The sequence below is a fragment of the Kockiozyma suomiensis genome (assembly GCF_038497685.1).
Source record: "Kockiozyma suomiensis strain NRRL Y-17356 unplaced genomic scaffold V2V93scaffold_24, whole genome shotgun sequence".
Lineage (NCBI taxonomy): Eukaryota > Fungi > Ascomycota > Lipomycetes > Lipomycetales > Lipomycetaceae > Kockiozyma > Kockiozyma suomiensis.
In genome coordinates this window covers 29662-49335 of record NW_027117687.1, presented here as the reverse complement: position 1 = coordinate 49335, position 19674 = coordinate 29662, and the positions used below count along the sequence as shown (strand labels likewise).

At 46.3% G+C, this 19674-nt stretch overlaps 6 protein-coding genes and 1 non-coding gene across 7 annotated transcripts; 4 read left to right on the top strand and 3 right to left on the bottom strand.

The window, feature by feature from the left end:
* Positions 1-133: 133 nt before the first annotated feature.
* On the bottom strand, positions 134-5422 carry V2V93DRAFT_377007 (uncharacterized protein). The gene is made up of 3 exons (XM_066911891.1): positions 4768-5422; positions 3304-4701; positions 134-3243 (listed from the first exon to the last, which is right to left on the bottom strand). The coding sequence occupies exons 1-3, from the start codon at positions 5322-5324 to the stop codon at positions 357-359; spliced, it is 4842 nt and encodes a 1613-aa protein (XP_066762862.1). The 5' UTR covers positions 5325-5422; the 3' UTR covers positions 134-356.
* A 688-nt stretch (positions 5423-6110) lies between these two features.
* Positions 6111-7757, top strand: V2V93DRAFT_377003 (cyclophilin-like domain-containing protein). The gene is made up of 5 exons (XM_066911890.1): positions 6111-6381; positions 6444-6453; positions 6510-6595; positions 6649-6773; positions 6825-7757. The coding sequence occupies exons 1-5, from the start codon at positions 6277-6279 to the stop codon at positions 7639-7641; spliced, it is 1143 nt and encodes a 380-aa protein (XP_066762861.1). The 5' UTR covers positions 6111-6276; the 3' UTR covers positions 7642-7757.
* A 23-nt stretch (positions 7758-7780) lies between these two features.
* Positions 7781-8878, top strand: V2V93DRAFT_376999 (dihydrodipicolinate synthetase). The gene has a single exon (XM_066911889.1). It carries the CDS (start codon positions 7867-7869, stop codon positions 8833-8835), a length of 969 nt encoding a protein of 322 aa, XP_066762860.1. The 5' UTR covers positions 7781-7866; the 3' UTR covers positions 8836-8878.
* A 186-nt stretch (positions 8879-9064) lies between these two features.
* On the top strand, positions 9065-11385 carry V2V93DRAFT_376997 (uncharacterized protein). The gene is made up of 2 exons (XM_066911888.1): positions 9065-9524; positions 9588-11385. The coding sequence occupies exons 1-2, from the start codon at positions 9431-9433 to the stop codon at positions 11174-11176; spliced, it is 1683 nt and encodes a 560-aa protein (XP_066762859.1). The 5' UTR covers positions 9065-9430; the 3' UTR covers positions 11177-11385.
* Positions 11386-12032: 647 nt separating this feature from the next.
* On the bottom strand, positions 12033-14500 carry V2V93DRAFT_376995 (major facilitator superfamily domain-containing protein). Its single transcript, XM_066911887.1, has one exon. It carries the CDS (start codon positions 14192-14194, stop codon positions 12482-12484), a length of 1713 nt encoding a protein of 570 aa, XP_066762858.1. The 5' UTR covers positions 14195-14500; the 3' UTR covers positions 12033-12481.
* Positions 14501-16041: 1541 nt separating this feature from the next.
* Positions 16042-18300, bottom strand: V2V93DRAFT_361710 (uncharacterized protein; the record flags this gene model as incomplete). The annotated part of the gene is made up of 1 exon (XM_066908169.1): positions 16042-18300. One exon carries the CDS (start codon positions 18298-18300, stop codon positions 16042-16044), a length of 2259 nt encoding a protein of 752 aa, XP_066762857.1.
* Positions 18301-19447: 1147 nt separating this feature from the next.
* Positions 19448-19530, top strand: V2V93DRAFT_t73. The gene has a single exon. It is a non-coding gene; the product is annotated as a tRNA-Leu (tRNA).
* The last annotated feature ends 144 nt before the right edge of the window (positions 19531-19674 follow it).

Here is a 19674-nt window from a genome sequence, read left to right as displayed (position 1 = left end):
CAGATCAAACCTTGGCTGAATTCAAACTTTTTCGAAAGTGACGATGGACATCACGGCGTATAAAATTAGACAACTCACTTTGAGTCCACGCAGCTTTTCAGCGAAATCCGATCAGGAGAAGGAAAGCTCTGGTATTAATTCACAATTGAGAAATTATCAGTTTGCTTACAAGATAAATGCAAGATATTAATTAAGCAAAAAACACCTATCAACGCTCTGCAATGAAACAGATGAAAAATATCCGTAAAAAATAGTAATATAGTACAACAAATCATACAATAAAAAAAAATATAAAAAGAAAAATCTCTCGCTGCTAGCGACTACAAATTTCACAAAAGAATAAAGAATATAAATTATTAACTTGCATTCCCATGCGAACTTCCACCTGCGCTTGTAGAGCCACCCCCTCCCAAAAATTTACGCCACGACTGCAGCTTGATCGACTTACTTTTCTTCGACAGAGAACCAAATCCTCGAGAAACGGAAGATGATAAATCTCTGAATGACCCTTCTGAAGATCCGGACTCATTGTTCGAGCTAGGGATATTGGCAGCAGTGACAAGTGACGTACTACCAAAATTTGAAGGAACCACCGTAGAACTGCCGACAGATATCATTGACTCTGTACTCTGACCAGACGAGTCAACAGTTGACATATCACGAGAATATCTATGGTGCGAAGAAGACGACGAATGCAAAGATGTCTGAGGTTTCTGGAGGCTTGGAATCTCAATCGGAGTGGAGGTCGCATAGTTGGCTGCCGTCTTTGGCTGCGACGGCTGCGCAGATACATGAGGAAAATAACTATAATCTTCATCTGTTCTTTCCACAGTACGCGACAGGGACGGCGAAACTTGACCAAACCAGTGGGAGTCACGACTTGCGACTGACGATCCACCATTAGCAGAACTGCGTCCACTCGAACTTTCACTCGTCGTTTTCACAGACCCGCTAGCGGTTGTCATTAGCAGATTTTTAAGTATGTTGCCCCTTTTCGCAAATTTAAAATCATCGAAGTTGAGAAAATTAGAAACAAAATAGTCCCATGTTTCTTCAGGCACATCAGATGGCATTTCAGGTACCGTGGTCTTATTTCTCAGTCTCTGCACTTCCTCGCGAATCCGAATGCACTCACGGTGAAACTCCACAAGAGCGCCGGTAAACAATATGCCTGACGGTGTATCCTCTTCATCTTTGAACGCCCTATATTTACGACGATATCTCCGATGATGCCTTCTCACTGGCTGCTCTTCAGGTGCCACATCGAGCTGTGTCATATCATCGTCATCGTCATCGTCATCGTCATCAGCATCACTTGAAAAGCCTTCCTCCGAAGACGACGACGAGATATGTCTTTTGTTCTCTTCATTTTCGTCTGTAGAGATTACAGCATCCGATTCATCGGTATGAGCGTCCGGCATAGCACCAATCTGTGAATCGCGACTTTTAATACTCTCTGCTACCTCTGCTAACATAGCTTCGTCCTCATCCTCAACACCATACGAGTCCGAGTCTGATTTTCTCTCGGCCGCGGCTGCCGCTGCTGCTGCCGCTCTCTGGGCTGCTTTGGCGCGTACTTTAGCGTCATACCACCGCAGCCAAATGTCGACTAGAGCCGCAATTGTAGCCGGACGATCAATAAGATAAGGCAAACTTGGCGCGCTATCTCTGAATGCTGCCGGAAGTCTCGACAGAACAGTATTTGGAATTTGGTAGGGTACTGTCGCCAAGCTGCGCTGACTCGCCTCAATTTCATTATCATCTTGATAATCACTAGCCGCTTCGGGTTCACTTGTCGCCTTAAGATTCGTGTTGGCAGGAGTATATACACGCGTACGCCAGGTTGATACTTCAACAATAAACTGCCTAAAGTCTGGAAGACGTTCGTTAAGAAACAAATTCATTGGTGCCATCCATGGCTCTTTTGCACCAAATGTTGTTCGGTTAGCAAGTCCTTGTAGTCCCTTGGCGATCAATATTAGCGTTCGCTGCGCGCGGGGTCCTGGATGATCTTTAACCAGTCCAAATATACGAGGATTAAGCACAGCCGGGCAGAAAAATCGTAAAAACAAAAAGCCTGAGACGCCTGTATACGAAGCGGCAGACAGATATTCGCCGTACCTCTTTTCGGTGTGCATTCTTATGTTGTGAAAGATACGACGTAATCCGGGTGGGCATTTTGAATGAGATTGTCGAATTTTGGTCCACACAGCAACTAAATATGCATCCAACCGCGCCCAGTTTTCTTCAATGGATCCAATTCCTGGTTGACGCGATTGAGACTCTAGTTTCTGGGGGTCGACTTCAATAAACAAATCTTCGTTTATTATATTTTGAAGTGTACTGCCAAGAGTCTGCACGAGATAGTCGTTACCGATTCTACGCATGTGCGCATCAAGTGACTTCGTCAATAGCGAGTTTCCGCGAAACAACAAGTTTGCGTCTGCAATAATCGCGTTTCGAGGCGCCATTGGCGCATTTCTGACTGGCGAAAAATCATCGCCGAGCAGATCAGTGGGCGATTGCATGTCTTCTGGAGGAGATAGAGTACCAGGAGACAATAAGTTGCTACCGCTTGAGCTTTTGCTACGCTCTCGAGATGGGACGCGAGACATTGTAGAATGAACTGAGCTAGCCCCGGTACTGCCTCCGGATGAAGAGAGATTGGAATGTGACTTGGAGCTAGAATTGACTGGCTGATTAATTGTGATTGGACGTGTAATCATCAAGTCAGAGGAAGGGAGAGGGGCACGAGCCGCTTTGGCACGAGCAACTTTAGAAGAGCTTCGGTGGCCAACATTTGGAGCTGCCGCCGAAAATTTTCCGCGTTCCCAAATCTCCTCCTCGGCCAAGGAAATTAGCCATTCAGTAGCTTGACCGCTTGCTTGAAATATGTCAAGCATGATCGTAGATAGCTGCTTCATTTCGCCAGTCATATCAGCAATAGTCAACGAAAGCTTATTCGAAAAATCCAGCAGTAATTCCATAATACGATCGTATTCGCGACCAGCGAGAATAGAGTACTCTAGAATCTGCATCTTGACGCAAAGTTCGCCAGTCTTCCCTGTATATCCTCGTGCGGGATTGAATATTGGTATCCACCGCTCAAGATCAGAGTCTTGTTGAATATCTGACATTAAAAGTTTGACTTCTCCAACGGCTGTGTCTGAGAGTAGATCATAAGTTTTGCGGTTTCTGCTGCGAAGTGTCAACTTTACCGAATTGACTAGAAAAGGAAGGTCGCTGGAAATAAAAGATAGTTAATACAATACTAACACGAAAAAATAAACCATTAGCACATACACAAAGGAGAAATCCTCTCGCCAGAATGGCTTTTCAGAACCATATTTTACCCTTGTTCTTGCTCTAACCTTGTCGTTCAACGATATATCAACGTACGAATCAATGGCCTTTGGCATATACGATGAATCCATGCTTAAACCTGGTCCCCTCGGCGACATTATCTTGCCATCAATAATTCTCACATTCAAAGTCCTGATTTGTCTAAATGAACCCAGTACTTTCCCGGTTTCCGGTCCGTACAGCTCCGGCAGACTCATGCTGCGAAGAAGAACAAACCAGACTTCCATCAACGTAGTAGACTCAAAATAAAAGTACGCCGGAGTAACAACTACCGATGTGCCAGGGGATGTGGATGGCTCCTGCGACAGTGAATCGCCGGTTATTGAGATGGTTGGCGGTTGGTGATGAAGATACTGGTGATGATGATGCACACTGCCTGATAAGCTAGGATTCAGCGAATGTTGCGCGTGGTACGCACCAGCGGGTGAGACACCTCGTCTGTCTACTGTGGTCTTTAGAAATATGACTATACAGTTCTGGCGACCAGTAAGTGATGGGTCAGCCTTTTGGATAGCAGATCGTCTAACAGTCGAGAGCTGTATAGTATAGTGAGAGCTATTGCTATTCAAAAATGAACTGGAAACACCAGACGAAGATGTCGAGGATGGGGTCGAAGGACCAGTCATGGGTGAGTGTGAGCTTTGAGATGGAATATTTGTCCTGACTGAGCCAGATTTTGAATCTTTAGAAAAGTCAAATCCTTCGGATGGCTTGATTCTCTGTGGAGTTCCATGGACATGTAAATCTGGAAATATCTGAAGCTCTCCATTTGTCTTCAGCAAGCATGAGGCTTTAATCCAAAGCCTAAAATTTTTTGAGCTTTCGGGAATGGAAGCCGATGATGAAGATGAAGAAGAGGATGTCTGTTTAGTTCGCTTTTGTTGCGGAGTTACAGGCTGACGCCATTGCGGATCCCACAATTCAAACTGGCCGACTTTGATTGTCCGAACGGCTGCATTTATTTGAGTTTGCTTGCTATCTGATTTGTTGCTTGATTCAGGTGCTTCGGCGTGAGTCGAGGATGACGAAGCACTAGAACCACCAACCGGAAAATCGAGATTTGGATATCGAAAGCGTAAGAGTCGGTTTGCAACCCCGGCCGCTCTCAAAGGCGACCATGACAACAAAACTGCAAGCCATCTGTTAAAATCCTCGGCGGAATCGAGCTCGATGATTGCAAAATTAGAGGCGTCCCTTGAGGATATCACTTGGATTGCAGTAGATGATACCGGAGATAATGTGACAGTGCATCCGCGGAGATCATTGATGAGAATGCATACAGATTCTTTTTGCTCAAAAAGAAGGGCACCCGAGAATTCCTCAGTGAAGCAATATCCACTATTTGTATAAAGAGACGTTAGATGAAAAATAGATAAGTGAATTGCAAATAGGAGGAGAAATTACCTTCCCCTGGCACTCTGACTTTGCCATTTTGCCCAACCGCGGATTACACCTTTGAGACGCTTCATGATAGCCAATAAGTGGCTCCATTCGGCAGGCAAGGTGAGATCGTATTTGACTTCGTCGTCCGAGTAAACCGAATCGTGGTCGTCATCTGTCCGGGTATCACTGAGGTGCACACTGGGCTTTCGCACCGATGACGCTCTACTCTCGGTTAAAGGAGATGATATGTCGTGATTCTGAGGAGAGATTGAGACAGCAGTGGTGCCGAAACTGGATTTAGGGGCCGCCTGTTCGCCTTCCTCGTCCAGCTCGCGGTCTTTCGGAGCCGGGATCCGCACGTCAGCTTTTGGCCGATAGTAGCGGTGCTGATTCCGAATGATGTCGTCAGCCTGGGAGGCGAAGTAGGTCGGGGTGGCCGAGGTAAGTCTGCTGAAGACAGGAGGATGGGCGGACGAGAGCGAGGCGAGGTTGATCGAAGCGCGGCGGCTGAGCTTCGGCAGCGATGATGACGGGGTGCGGGATGCAGCCCGAGCTGCGTCGAGAGCTGCATCATCCATTACGACAGCCTCTTTTGTTCTTTTTCAGCCTGCACGTTCTTAGACACGGGCGGTGAACCTGATCAGAAGAGGTGCGCGGAGGAAAGAAGCTGGCGAGGAACGGAAGTAGGGCTGGCGACGGAACTACCAGCGCCGCCGAAGGGTAAAAATAAGGGCTAGTTACATGCTAAATTTCCTAAAATCACACCAAATTAGGGTTTGGTAAGGTTTATTTAGGAGGCCACCCGAATTTACGCCGCTGTCTCGGATCAGGAACTCGTCTGAGAGGAAGAGTTCAATGGGCAGACGCAGGAAGATTTATTAACGATGAGAAAAATATGTAGGATTTTGATGTTAGAATATTATGAAGGGGAAGCCTTGAATTTGAGGCGAATTTTGTCAGAGTCTGAGTTACACTTGTCGCTGGTTTGGAGTTGCTCGCGATATCGTTTTTCCGATGTGCAAAGTTTTGTGTATGATGATGATGAGATAAGCAGTGACAAGGAGTAGCAATTTTTATTGGAAATGCGAGTATTTGCAGACACAGAATCTTGTTTTATATTCTGAACTGATTGAATAGTTGAATAGATAAATTCGGTAATACTCATATACTTGAATATTAGATTATTTGAGTATTTGTCATATGTACATTTTAATATTTATCATTTGCACTTTTGTACATTTGCAGAGCTGGCCAATTTATTTTTGGCCGAAAATTCAGATAGTTTTCTTTTTTTACTAAATACCTCTCCATTAGTGTAAATTCTGACTTATTCGAATAAATCTCTAATAAATACACAAATAATAGAAAATATTAGCATACTTAACCGACGTTTAACCAGAGCCGCACAATAATAGTTTTGTGCGTCGAATTTTCAGGAACTTTCGCTTGTACTCTAAGTCTATATAAACCTGCCTCATTCTTTTTCGCTCGCCATTCATCTCTCATCACTATTATTATTTCTATCAAACAATGGCAGACGTCTCTCGTGAGCCAGAAATTATTAAAGATCGTCCTTATGTCTTCTTTGAGGTCTCAATCGCAGACAAACCGCGGGGCCGTATTATATTTGAGTTAGTAAGTTGTTACTTTTTTTTATTATCATTCAGCGAATCCAAAACTAACTATTCTTTTCATAGTTCAATGATGGTAATATTTGCTCGGTTTTGAATCATCATTTATTGGCATATACTAATATTTTAAAGTCGTCCCCAAGACAGTAGAAAACTTCCGTGCTCTTTGCACAGGCGAGAAGGGCATCGGTCAATCAGGAAAAGCGCTGACGTACAAGGTACGTAAAAATTTCTGCGAGCCTTTTCAACGCTGTTTTTAATATGATTAAAGGGCTCTTCTTTTCATCGTATCATTCGTAAATTTATGATACAGGGTGGTGACTTTACTGCTGGGAACGGTACCGGCGGTGAATCGATCTATGGCGACCGATTTGACGATGAGAATTTCCAGCTAAAGTATGTTTGATATAATTAATGAGAATGAGTGAATCCTAATGTTTTTGATAGACACACGGTTCCCTTCCTTCTCTCTATGGCCAACGCTGGCCCAAATACGAACGGATCTCAGTTCTTTATCACTACAGTCGAGACGCCGCACTTGGACGGCAAGCATGTTGTATTTGGACAAGCTATAGCCGGCAAATCGCTTGTGCGCGAACTTGAGTCGCAAACTACAGACTCGGGCGACAAACCTCTTGAGACCTGTACCATTTCCGACTGTGGTCAGCTTACTTACGAAGAGGCAATGGCAGCGAAGTCTACTAGCTCGGATGGGACAGGTGATGTGCTTGAGGATTATCCCGAAGACGAGGACGAAATTAAGGGCACGAAGCGAACGATCGAGCAATTGCTGCAACTCGCTACGCAAATCAAGGAAATCGGCACGTCTCTCTTCAAGGACCAAAAGTATGAGCTCGCGCTTGAAAAGCACTTGAAGTCACTGCGCTACATCAACTATTTCTCACCCGATCCCAAAGAGCCAGCAGCCGAACTTTTCGACAAGCTTAAGATCAGCATTCTGCTTAACGTAGCCCTGATTCAACTCCGCCTCGACATGCCATTCGATGCCGTCAAGAGTGCCGACAACGCGCTCGCCGTTGAGGGAATAACGGACGCTGATAAGGCAAAGGCTTACTATCGTCGCGGAGTTGGACATTCACGTAGCAAGAATGAAGAAGGAGCATTGTCGAGTCTGACAGAGGCGCTTAAGTACGCGCCGGGCGACAAGGCTATTCTCAAGGAGCTTGATGCCGCAAAGTTGAAGATTTCCGAGCGAAAGAAGAAGGAGCGGGCTGCCTATGCAGGCTTTTTCAACAAAAAGTAAAATGGTTATTGGATAGTGTATAAATAATACTTCGCAAAGAGATTAATAATACGCCGAAAGTGTGGAGAAAGTTTAAAGCCCCCACGCTGACATAATAATATATTAATTGATTGAGAACAAGCACCCCCACCCGGTCGAGATTGATAAAAACCACAAATCCCCATCTTTTTTTCTTGACGCTCTTTGTATTCTTTATTTATCTTGTCTATTCTATAGTCCTCCACAATGACACAAACATCTCGTCTCGTCTCTGGCGTCTGGGTGCCGACGACTACATTCTACACCGACGACGACGAAATCGACACGTTCACTATCGGTAAGCATGCTGTTCGCCTCGCAAAGGCTGGTATCAAGGGCCTTGTCACGCTGGGTTCGTATGGAGAGGGAGTCCTGCTTTCACCCAAGGAGCGCTCGCTCGTCAATTCTGCCACGAGAAAGGCGTTGGACGAGGCAGGGTTCACCGATATCCCCGTCGTCGCCGGCGTCACCGAGCAGTCGGTCAAGGGCGCAATCGAGCTCACGAAGGACGCGAAGAAGGCCGGTGCAGACGCTATCTTGATGGTGTGCTCGTCCTACTACCGCGCCTTCGTTGACGAGACCGTCATCTCCGACTTCTTCAACGGGGTCGCCGACGCGTCGCCGCTACCCATCATCATCTACAACTACCCCGGCGTGACTGCGGGAGTTGACATTTCGTCCGAGCTACTCATCAAACTGTCAGCGCATCCCAACATCATTGGCACCAAATTTACCTGCGGTAACTCCGGCAAACTGGCGCGCGTCGCCGGCGCCGTGAACGCGATCGGCCCGTTGAACACGTCCGGCGCGACGGTCGAGAACGGCGGCTACTTTTGCATTGCCGGCATGGCCGACTTCCTCACGCAGGCGCTTGCCGTCGGCGGCGCGGGTACGATCTCTGGACCAGCAAACATTACGCCCAAGACGGTGGTGCGCGTGTACGAGCTCTTCAAGGCGGGCAAATACGCCGAGGCGTTTGCCGCGCAGCAGCAGTTGTCGGATAGTGACTACGTACTGACCAACCTCGGACCCGAGGGCACCAAGTGCGCTCTGCAGCACTTTTTCGGCTACGGCGGCCACGTACGCCGGCCGCTGCAGCGACGGTCTGCCGAGAACGTGAAGGCGATGGCGGCAAGCATCGAGAAGTACATTGCGTTTGAGAAGAGCCTCGAGTAGAAACCAGTTTAGTCAACCTAATACAGACGAGCTTTCATTTTTAGTAAGCATCGAGTGATGATGAATAAGTAACTATATATAGGCGCTGATCAAACAGACCCTGGCCGTATTGGGACGCGCTAGTCCGTAAATAGAAAAGAAAGTAGGGTTGTGGCTTTGCCAGCAGTGGCTGGTGCAATGGTCACGACGCCATGCAATGCTCTCCTAGTTTCCCTTGTGCCTCGCCTCTTCTTCCACGCGAGACTTTGTCTTTTTTTTGTATCGGCTGAATTTGTCTGATTGAAAGACATTTATCTGATTCTCTGCTTTGAGCCGGAGTTTCAGCACCAGAATTAGCTTCTGAGTCTGTGCAAAAAGTCATAGTTTTGAGATTGATATAGACGCATATCTCAGTATCTCATATCTCAGTATCTCATGCCTGGTCGCTCGTTTGTGCAGTAGAGATATTTGTATATTCATTTGATACAGTATTGTTGATAGAGTGCTTGGTATATAGTTATCGCTTCACTCTACTCTTCTCTTTTTGATACTCTCCTTTTTTTGATACTCTCTTCGTTTTGATACTCTCCACACTCGTTTCATTCGCATTATACATATGCCTGCACTATTTACACGAAGAAAGCGAGTGCCGCCAGCCTCGCGAGAGGCTGCAATCGCCTTGTTTGGCGAGACCGCATTTAGTTACGGAGGTGCGTTTGTGTGTGCTTTAATTAGACTTGCTCCTGACTTTGGCATTACTAAAATTTTGACAGACGACGATACACTGTCGCCCGAAGAATCTTCTGCACTAGACTCTGATGCCTGGATGTCGGCCTACGCGCCTTCGTCTGGCGCCTATCCGACTTCCAGCAAGCTTGTTGCCCACACTGCCCGCGACGTGATTGAGTCCTACAACCCGGCTGACGCGTACGCTGTGCCGCGACCTCAGCGACCATCCAACCCGGATGGGAGATTCCCGTCGCTGAAGCGACTATCATCGACATTTACAATGCAGCACGGCAATGTATCGCTTGGAGACTTGATTACGACTGCAGTCTCGATAGACGACCACCACCGCGGCAAACCGTCGACACCGACTATCTCGCGCCGTGCCTCCGACGACATCCTGTCGTCTACTACGTCTGCCTTACTTGCTGAGAAACCTAGTAGCTACTCGACTCCAAGCTCAAGCAGTTCGTCGCCGGTGCAACCGTCTACCGCGGCGCGAGCCAGAATGAGCACGCGGTCTTCAACCACCAGGGAAAGCCTAACCCTAAACGATGCATCGCTACGTCACAGGCTCACTTCGGAAGATCACTTCAACGCAGTATTTCTGCCGCACTATTTTACTACGCCATCGCAGCGGTCTTATAAGCGCGATCCTAACGGAGTAGCACGGAAACCTCTTCCACAACCTAAGCCACGTTACGTGGCTCCCGAACTGCGCCCGCGAGCATCTTTAGTGTCCTTTTCGGCGAGCGGATCAGCAGACGCCCCTTCGAGTTCTGGCTCATCACAGAGCAGTTCGCCGCATTCTCTACGACAGAGAAATCGGCAATTTGTGAATTATTCTATGCCGAGTGTCGACGAGCCAGATCGGTCGACGAAGGACTCGACGTCATCTGAGGCGACAGCCTCTTCGCGTTCATCAGCTGCCTCGTCATCGTCATATGTTAATACTACTGGCACTATTGCCAGTGGGGGGCCGACATTGTCCGTGGCAAAGCGATCATCGTCTGATACCATGTCTGTTGCAGAGCCATCCGAAAGCTCGATGTCTCTTGCCTCATCTATGATTTTCGAACGACAAGTGCAGGATCCAGCGCTTTCGTCTGACGGTATTCCCAGCCATCACCAGAATGCGAACTTGATTCCGCCGGTACTGACTGCATCGTGCGAGGTGCTTGTTGATGACAATACAAATCCAGAGCAAGTCGAAGTTGTCTCTTTCACTAGACCGGCTAGTATAAAGCGATCTAATTCAAATACGTCGCTGGCGTCGTTAGCGTCTACTGCCCTGTCTTTACAAGATCGATCTTCGACGGCGTATGCCACTCTTACGAATAATTCGGGCTCTTGCTATTCAGCAGCAACTTCAACGAGTGTCAGTGGCGCAACACAGCAGCGTCTTAGTTTCTATTCTTATGCCGATGTATTGAATGGATCATTACCCGTGTCCGAGAATATTGTCGAGACTGAGGAAAATACATCACAAGAGCAGGAACCGTCGTTGAGTAGCTCGAAGAACGACGATCCGAGTAGTAATTCTAGTAGCAATTCGAATCCGGGATCGATGGTTACGATTACTACGTTAGGAGAGGCTCTTCGACGGAATCAGAATGAGATTCTTAGCACTTCTTAGTTGCTTGCCCTTTAGTATTTGGTGTTGATCGAATTAGCAGTTTTTTGGTTTTTTTTTTCGGTTATCAAGTATAGTTATGGCGGGCAATTCGTATTTAGTCTTCTGCTTTGATTTTTTTTGCTTTTTCATTTATCTTTGTGTTATCTTACAATCTGGTGTATATTATCTCGTAAATCAAAAACTAATGAATCTATTTACAATCTCATAAAGAGTCTCCTCAGCTCCATTAAAACTTGATAATCTTGATATTGAAATTGCGCATGCGACGAATCTCTCGAACATTATCATCGTCAATAGTCTATCACTATCACGATATCTCGACGATAGTTGAGCAGCACTTACTACTTTTACTATTTGAAAGTATGAGTTTCAGTAACGGAAAGGAAGCAAGGCAAATAATATAACGCACATACAAAGGATAGGGAATACAATGCTATAGATTTGTGTAGACTATTCTGTAATCTCTGAAATAATGTACATAATCGGCAATTTCAGCGAAGCAGCCGCCAATTGCCGCGCAATCTTATCTGAAAGTCCGAGAATTGGCTAGTTATTGCCACTAACTGCCGCACTTTCCACCGCAACGATAAAAGTAAATTAGTTTAAATACGTAATCGGAACAGCAGAATATTGTTTAATTGTATTGAGTCATATTGTATTGCAAGTTGATCTGTAATCAAAAGTGATTGATGTATAGCTAACTAGTCCTGTTTATCAATGTTAATATTCTACAGTCGTCGAATTCGGATTGGGATCTTTGCCTTCAAAATAGCTATATTGGACTAAAAAAAAATTAAACAGAATAACTTGGAAACACGAAAGAAAAAAACTCTATCCCATTTTGGAGGAAAAATAGTTGTAGGTTAACTGTTGGATTATATTACACTATACAAAACAGCTCATTTTTCATAGTCAAGTAGTCGAGCAATACTTTTAGAAACTAAACTAATCGTCTTCATAAACTAATTATCTATTAATCACGATACTTCGGATATATACTAACCAAAAACACAACAATTATGAACTGATGCACAAAAAAAAAATCTCACCAAGACATTATCAGTAAACAAATTTCGATGAAGATAACCAAAGAGAAAAAACATGAACAAATGATATTAGAACCAAATGAGTGTGAACACCTGCAACCTCATCAATCAGAATAGAGAAGCAATATGACAAATGAATTCAACAAAGTACTAAAAACAGCAAAACCATAAAAAAAACGGTTTCGATTCAATTATAAGCAAAGCCGAATTATTAAACAAAGGTGGAAGATGAATTTTTTTTGAAAACCTGAGAGCCGCTTCAAATGTCTGGAGCATATTTGGAAGCCTTTCGCAGACTACGACCATACTTGTAGAAAAGGAATGGCACAGGTGCCAGGAGTAATCCAATGCATCCAAGTAAAGTACCTGCCCATTGCACACCAAGGTTATGAAACATAGCAGTGGCAAAGAGTGGGAAACCAGCACCGAATGCGGAACGTAAGACAGTGTTGGCGGCCACAGCAGAAGCGGCAAACATCAAATACGACTCGACAAGGTACGTGATACACGACAAGAAGATAAGAATAATTCCGGCTCCGATAAAGACTCCGGACGCAGTAGGTGCCATCCAGTGTACATGCTCAGGGTAGGCTCCACACCAGGTCAGCCAAAACATACCGATAGGTAAAATACTTCCACCAATCATAGTCGCCTCAAGACGCATTTCCGGTACTGGTCGGTTACCATTTGCCGCAATCGCAGCAAGCACACGCGGCTCAAACAACAAGACGATTCCACATCCGAGAAGCTCGCCTACAACCATACCAATATAAGGCAGCATTCCAACAGTACTCGTCATACCGTATCCCTCGATGAAGATAATCGGGTAAGCCTCAAGAAGCAAGTACAGAATACCATACACAAAGGCAGTGTAGATCGTGATGAGCAACAAGATAGGCTCCGACACAAGCATGCGCACCGGTCGAGTAAAGTTCTTCTCAATGAGTTCCTTGAAGTCGAGCTCGACCTGCTCTTGGCGTGCGTGAATGCTCCAGTTACCAGTCGCACGACGCAATAGCGCCGCCTTTTCAACCAAAACTACGGGTGCATATGTCTCGTCAATAAACACAATAGTCAGCGCGGTTGCGACAAAGCCCATAATCATAGTCAAATACTCGGTCCAGCGCCAGCCAAGGTACGAATGCACCATAAATGCACCAACGACGGGTGCAATTAGTGGACCGCAAAAGACTGCAGACGAGAAAATAACCATGGCAGTGCCACGCCACCTGTTACCAAAGATATCGGCGAAGGCAGCCGGCACCACAGTAAGATTGGCAGCACCAAAGAAGCCAGCAAAGAATCGGCAAATCAAGACAGTCTGCAAGTCGTACGCACGCGCGACGGCAAGATTGAAGACAGAAAAACCAAGATTGCCGATAATCATTGGCTTACGACGACCCGAGAGCTCAGAGAAAGGAGCCCAAACCAAGGGACCACTGGCAAAGCCGAGAACGTAGAGCGACATTCCGAGAATGGCGACAACGTCAGACACGTGAAACTTCTCAGACACAACAAGGGTCGCCGACGAGAAAATGGACGAGCCCCAGGCGGCGCTAAAGGTCGCGAAACCGAGAATGCTCATAATCTTCACTTTCTTTAACAGCGCGTAGTTTTGCGGGTGAATAGGATCGTTGGGACCGTCAAACTCGACAACGTAGGACTCGCGGTTCTGCACCAGCGGCGGGAAGGGTTTGCCTCCGCCAAAGGCCGGCAGCGCCTGGCCGGACTTTGTAAACTCGAGCTGCTTGGGCGTACCAATTGTCTCAGAGGCTATCGAGATAGCGGTGCGCACACGCTGGAGGAGATTCGGGTCGTCGTCCTGCTCGGGATGCGAGGGAGTCAATTTGAGAGGCACACCAGCTTCTTCGTATTCCTTGCGCATCTCAGGCGAGATGATGGGTGCAAGATCGGCCATGTCATCCGACTGGGAAGGATCTGAACTCGAAGAGCCTTTTTCTACGTCAGCCATTGAGAGAATAGAACAGAGTGCAAAGTGCGTGTGTGCAGAGTGCAGTAGAGTGTGTTGAGAAGAGCAAGTGAAGAAGGGAAAAATTGGTCAGTTGTAAGAAAACGAAAAACCAAACAATCGTCAACAGTGGCCGTGTGCGGTTATTATACCCTTGTTGTGCTCGCTCGCGGCGTTTGCCACGGCCGGAGTTTCGGTCGCAGTTACGGCTATGCCACCTAAACCCTATGCCACATTTGGCAACAATTATGCTATATCCATCACTTATCTTGGCTTCTCGGCGTTTTTTGGTATTACCGAACATCCGACACTCCTTGTTTCTTAGGTTTTTTTGCTGCGGTCAGATCGCGGTATTAAATGCTGACACTGTAAGTGTTCTCATCAAAATCTTTGGCTTAGAATTCTAGAGAATTTTAGGGTTTCTTGATATGATATCACAACTACATAAACAAAAAATTGGACAATGGATCAAATATCAATTTAGCTTCTAAAACTAGTTATTAGGATATAAACCATTAAATAAGAAGCACGTCTTTATAATTTTTAGTGGCATCATGCACAACACCTGTTTGTAAATGCCTCCTAATCTGGATCTGCTTCTATCTTCAATTGTTCAAGTATCATCAGTAATGCAAGTCTCATGAATTGTGCACACTGAAATCCCAACTATCTCCCAAGCTGCATGATTTCTTTGTTACTTGAATTGGCACTTGTGCGTTTGTTGAAATATGCCCTTTTGCTTTAGCATTAGATGTGTTCTGCTCTGCCTCTTCACCAGCCTATATTGTTTGGGTCTCGCGTCAGTACCATGCCTGTCAACAAGGTGCTAAAGCTTGTTCTTTAGTACATCCCCAGTTAGCCTATCTATACCTTCCGGTTGTCCTACTGACACACTGCTATCTCGTGCACACCAGAAAGTTTGGTAGAGCTATCGCTCCTAGCAGCTGTATCGAAACCAGAAAGCATCCTATCGCCCTTACCATTCTCATTCCGGTGTAAGTCTCGTACTTCGTAGGGCAGTACGTGTATCGCATCAGGATGCCAGGATGCCAGACCGCATAATTATACCTATAGCTAGTACGTATAAAGCATTCTATCAATTCGTACACCGCATTCGTTGCTCTTTGATCATTTGCCTTGCCAGAATCTGCAGCTACAACGGTTGTCGCTCTATTATCAACCTCGCAGGCACAGTAGAATACCTGCACAGATGACTACGGGAAGGTCTGAATTACAACAGTACAACATGGATGCCATAGGATTTGGCCAACGATTAACACGGTAGAACACTTATTCCGCTACTAGCCGATGGAAAATATAAAGTGGACAAGATCTGATTGTAATATGAACTAAATATTACCATACCTGAAACCTAGTCACTAGGCCTAGTCACTAGGGAATAAAACCATAATAACTAGACTATACGGAAGTTGCATTCTGAGATGGAAACTTGTATGTAGTCTCTGCTTCGTCTCACTATGCGAATCTTAAAACAGAATGCGGACTTCAGCTCCGCCGTCGCCTCCTTGATGGCTTCAATTGACTCCTGACCCTTCAAATGCATTGCAATCCCATTCCGCCTTCCATTCGCCTTCCCAAAATTTCCAATGATTTCCAATGATTTCCAACGATTTCCAAGTCATCTAAATTGCATCGCTCAAGGCGTACATCTAATAGCCATGACCTTTGCATTCAATGCACCCAAAAACAATTATTTTCCCAACTCTCCAGTGCACTCGCTAATACAAAAACCTCACTAAACAATAAAAGATCCTCAATTAGAGTCGTACTCTGTAGTCAGAATAGCCTCTTCTCCTCCCTAAGCCATTTTCCAACCACCCCTTCGCTCATTACGCCCTCCCTTTACCCCTAGGAAACCGTGCTGGCGCTTTCGGCACCACCTTCGCTTTATGATACGGGCATGTGTCATCTTGATTTTCTGATAATCGACAGTAAAAGCATCCGCTATCCACTTCTCCGCCATTATCCTGGCTTACATTTCCTCCTCCCAGGTGCTTGGCTAGTGAGGCTCCAGTCTGTCGTGTACTTGTACCGGCTGCAACGGTTGGACTCGGCCGTGGCCGCAGTCGCTCCGAAAATGATGGCGCTTGTCGAGTTTGCGTTGGAGGCGACCACCGAGGCGGAGGCGACCGCCGCGGCGGCGGTGACCAGTGACGCATTGACCGTTTTCGAGGAGGCGAAACTGATGCCTGTCGACTGCGCAGTACTGGGACTTGCCCGGTAGTCTCGTCTTCTTCCTCGTTCGCTGGTGTCTTTTCTGGTGCATTGGCGACTGCTGCCGCCGCTGCTACTAGTCCAGCATGAGTACTAGTTGCCGATTCTGATTGTCCGGCGCTGGGCGACTTTGCGACTGCGGCTGCCGCTGCCGCTGCCGCTGCATTTGTATTATTGACCGTGGCAGTAGTGTTGTTGGCCGTGCTGTTATTAGTCGTGCCATAATCCGTAGCTGGCTGCGTAGGGGTCATGGGTGCTGCACTATTCGTCGTATTTGTCGTCGTCGTAGCAGTAGAAGGAGCATCAATTGGCGCCAGTCGTTGCGCTAAAGTCTGAGCAGTCGCGGTCGCGGGTGCAGCGCTATTCGTCCTAGAATGTGCGACAGCGGGGGTCTGTGTTGTCAACTGAGTAGCTGGAGAGGGAGTCGTAACGCCCGGTGTCTCTTGGTCGGCTGGTTTTGGTGTAGACGCAGTCTGCTGCGGGACAGTAGCACCCTGACTAGTAGATGGCGGGGTACTGGCAGCCGCAACGGCAGCAGCGGTGAAAGTCTGCTGGCCACCAGCCGGTTGGGTGTTGATGTTTGAGTTTATTATTGTAGTCGGTTTCGTAAATGGCCCAGATGCACCGGATGCGGACCAAGTGGCAGGGCCTGTTGGTGGTACAGTCGCTTTCACCTGAGCATTGCTGCCATTTCCAGTAAGAACACGGACGACAGGGGCCTTTTCATGGGAGAGCTTTGAACCTTTTGGCGCACTTGCTGGGGCCTTGGATGCAGCGCCGGCTGTTGATCGGGGAGCAGTTGGAATACGGACCTCAGACATCGTATTAAGAGAAGCGACGGTAGGGCCTGCGTGCTGTCCAATCGGCGAAACGGCTACAGTATCAAACTCTGTAAGAGCGGCTGCGCTAGATGCGGTAGCTAGAGAGTGTATAAGAGGTACTGCAGATGCCGTAGATACAGTAACCGGAGAGTGCGTGAGAGGTTCTAGGGGTACGGTAGATATAGTAGCTGGAGAGCGTAAGAGAGGTTCTGCGGGTACAGCAGAGACGGTGGTTGGAGTGTGATTGGGGGATCCTGCAGGCGCAATAGATGCAGCAGGTTCAGAAGATGTAAGAGGCGCAGGGCTAGTCGAGACTGCTGCCAGGTTAGGAGCATTCAAGACAGGTAAGGGCTCCTGGGACGAAAGAAAGCGAAATGTACCAGAGTCTGCGACGCGCTTTTGGATTTTGGCAGACTTTGCCAGTTCAGATGCAGGATTGCCGCGCTTGACAGATTCGACGGGCTTGCCAGAGTCGGCATACAATGCGTCTCGAATCATATCAGGTAACGTTTTGGAACCACCTTTCTTGACAATGTGTTTGACTTTTGGTTTCAGACCAGTAAGAAATCGGCCAGGCCCAACCATGTTCTGGAAATCGATTGGCAGTTTGCATAGTAAAGAGCAAAACTCGCCGACATAAGACAGCACCGAGCCAATTTGGTAGAGGCGGTAGAGACGATCTTCGAAATCCAGACTGTCGTCTTCGGCATCGTCTTCGACATCGGATATCGAGTCCATTGAAGCATCTTCAGAAGAAGCAATGAACTCTCGTCTAAAATCTGAAACGACTTCGTCGTAAGTGTAGTCGACAAAACAGCCGCGGGACTCGCGGAACCACCTACTGGCTTCGCCTTCAAGACAACAACCAAAGAAATTTATCCTGTCTTTGTCGGATGAAATATATCGCTCGGAAATCTGAGTGTTGACGGCAGTAATGAATTCTTCGACGGCTTCTCTGTCTCGAAGTCCATAAAAGCCTTGGAATGGTGCTGGCTGTGGAACCTCGTGCATGACGCTCAAGATGTTGCCGAGATCGATGGCTCGCTTTACCATTTGTGCCAATATCGCAATACGAATTCAGAGCAAGTAGTATGTATATATAATGCAGGATGAGAGTAGAAAAGAGCAAAAAGGGGGCAAGCGACAGAGACGGCCATCTGGCTCAATTGAGGCCAGAGAAGAGGAGAGCGAACATCAGATACGCCACCTCACCCTGACTTGTGTATAAGAATGAATGACTGATCCTCCTTACCCTTTCTCTCACCTATAAAGAGAAACAACATTCTCTGATCATTAAATCTGGAACTCATTACGCGGGACACCAAGCGAGGGTTTATAATTCAACGAGTTTAGACGACCAGTTTGTGATTTCCATCAGGTAACTACAACTCGTCGGGTGGAATGAACTCGCTTAACATTATTACAGTTATAGAGAATGGGTCCAAGCAGTACCACCAGCATTCGTATACAAACTGGCAATCAACGCTAATACTATAACGGGGATATCACAAACGAGACCTGAATCCACAGGAGCATTCAGCTCCATGATACAATAACCGATAACCCAAAATAAGAATATAAACAAAACTCGATAACTGATAGCCGCAAAAGTCTTCACATAATAAGAGCTTTCAGAATGCAAAAAATCATTAACAGGAACAGTAACTATTAGATACCATCATCATCTGATACATCCAATATAAGAAATATTGGAGTAAATATAATAATGGCGTGTATTTAAAATATAATTCAAAAGACACTCCAAAATTAGTTTCTCACTGCTTGCGCATTGCGTCTTTTTTATCTTAAAGAAGGGCTAGATCCCTGGAATGGAATTAATATATAAACCTAAAAGATACATGCAACCAAGACCATAAGATAATACATATAAACCACGAGAAATCCAACACTGAAGATATAGAAAATATGAGGACACAAAGCGGACTAGCGATATCATTCCTACTTTACTGGGAGGGACACATTTGCCAGCATTGGTTGATCTAATAAGGAATCCGCCGTCCCTGCTACAGAGCGTCCAAACCCCGATCTTTTACTTAAGCAATGTTGGTCAAACAAAGCGATTGATAACTTTAGGATTGACCTCCGCATTTCCTATCTTAAGACTGTGACGTCAAGGGACGTCTAACGTGGCACGACTCTTCGAGTCATGTATGACAGTTTTAAAGATGAATTGAAAAATGGCAATCTGGCCGAGTTGGTCTAAGGCGTGAGATTAAGGTTCTCATCTCTTCGGAGGCCTGGGTTCGAATCCCAGGGTTGTCACCATTTTTTTTTGGTCATCAAAGTATCAAAGAATTTTAAATAGTTTGTCAGCAAAAAAAAAATAACAAAAAAAAAAAAAAATAGAAGGAGGATGTAGCGTTCAAATGAAAAATGACATTTGTCTGGTAGGTATGCAGATCAGGC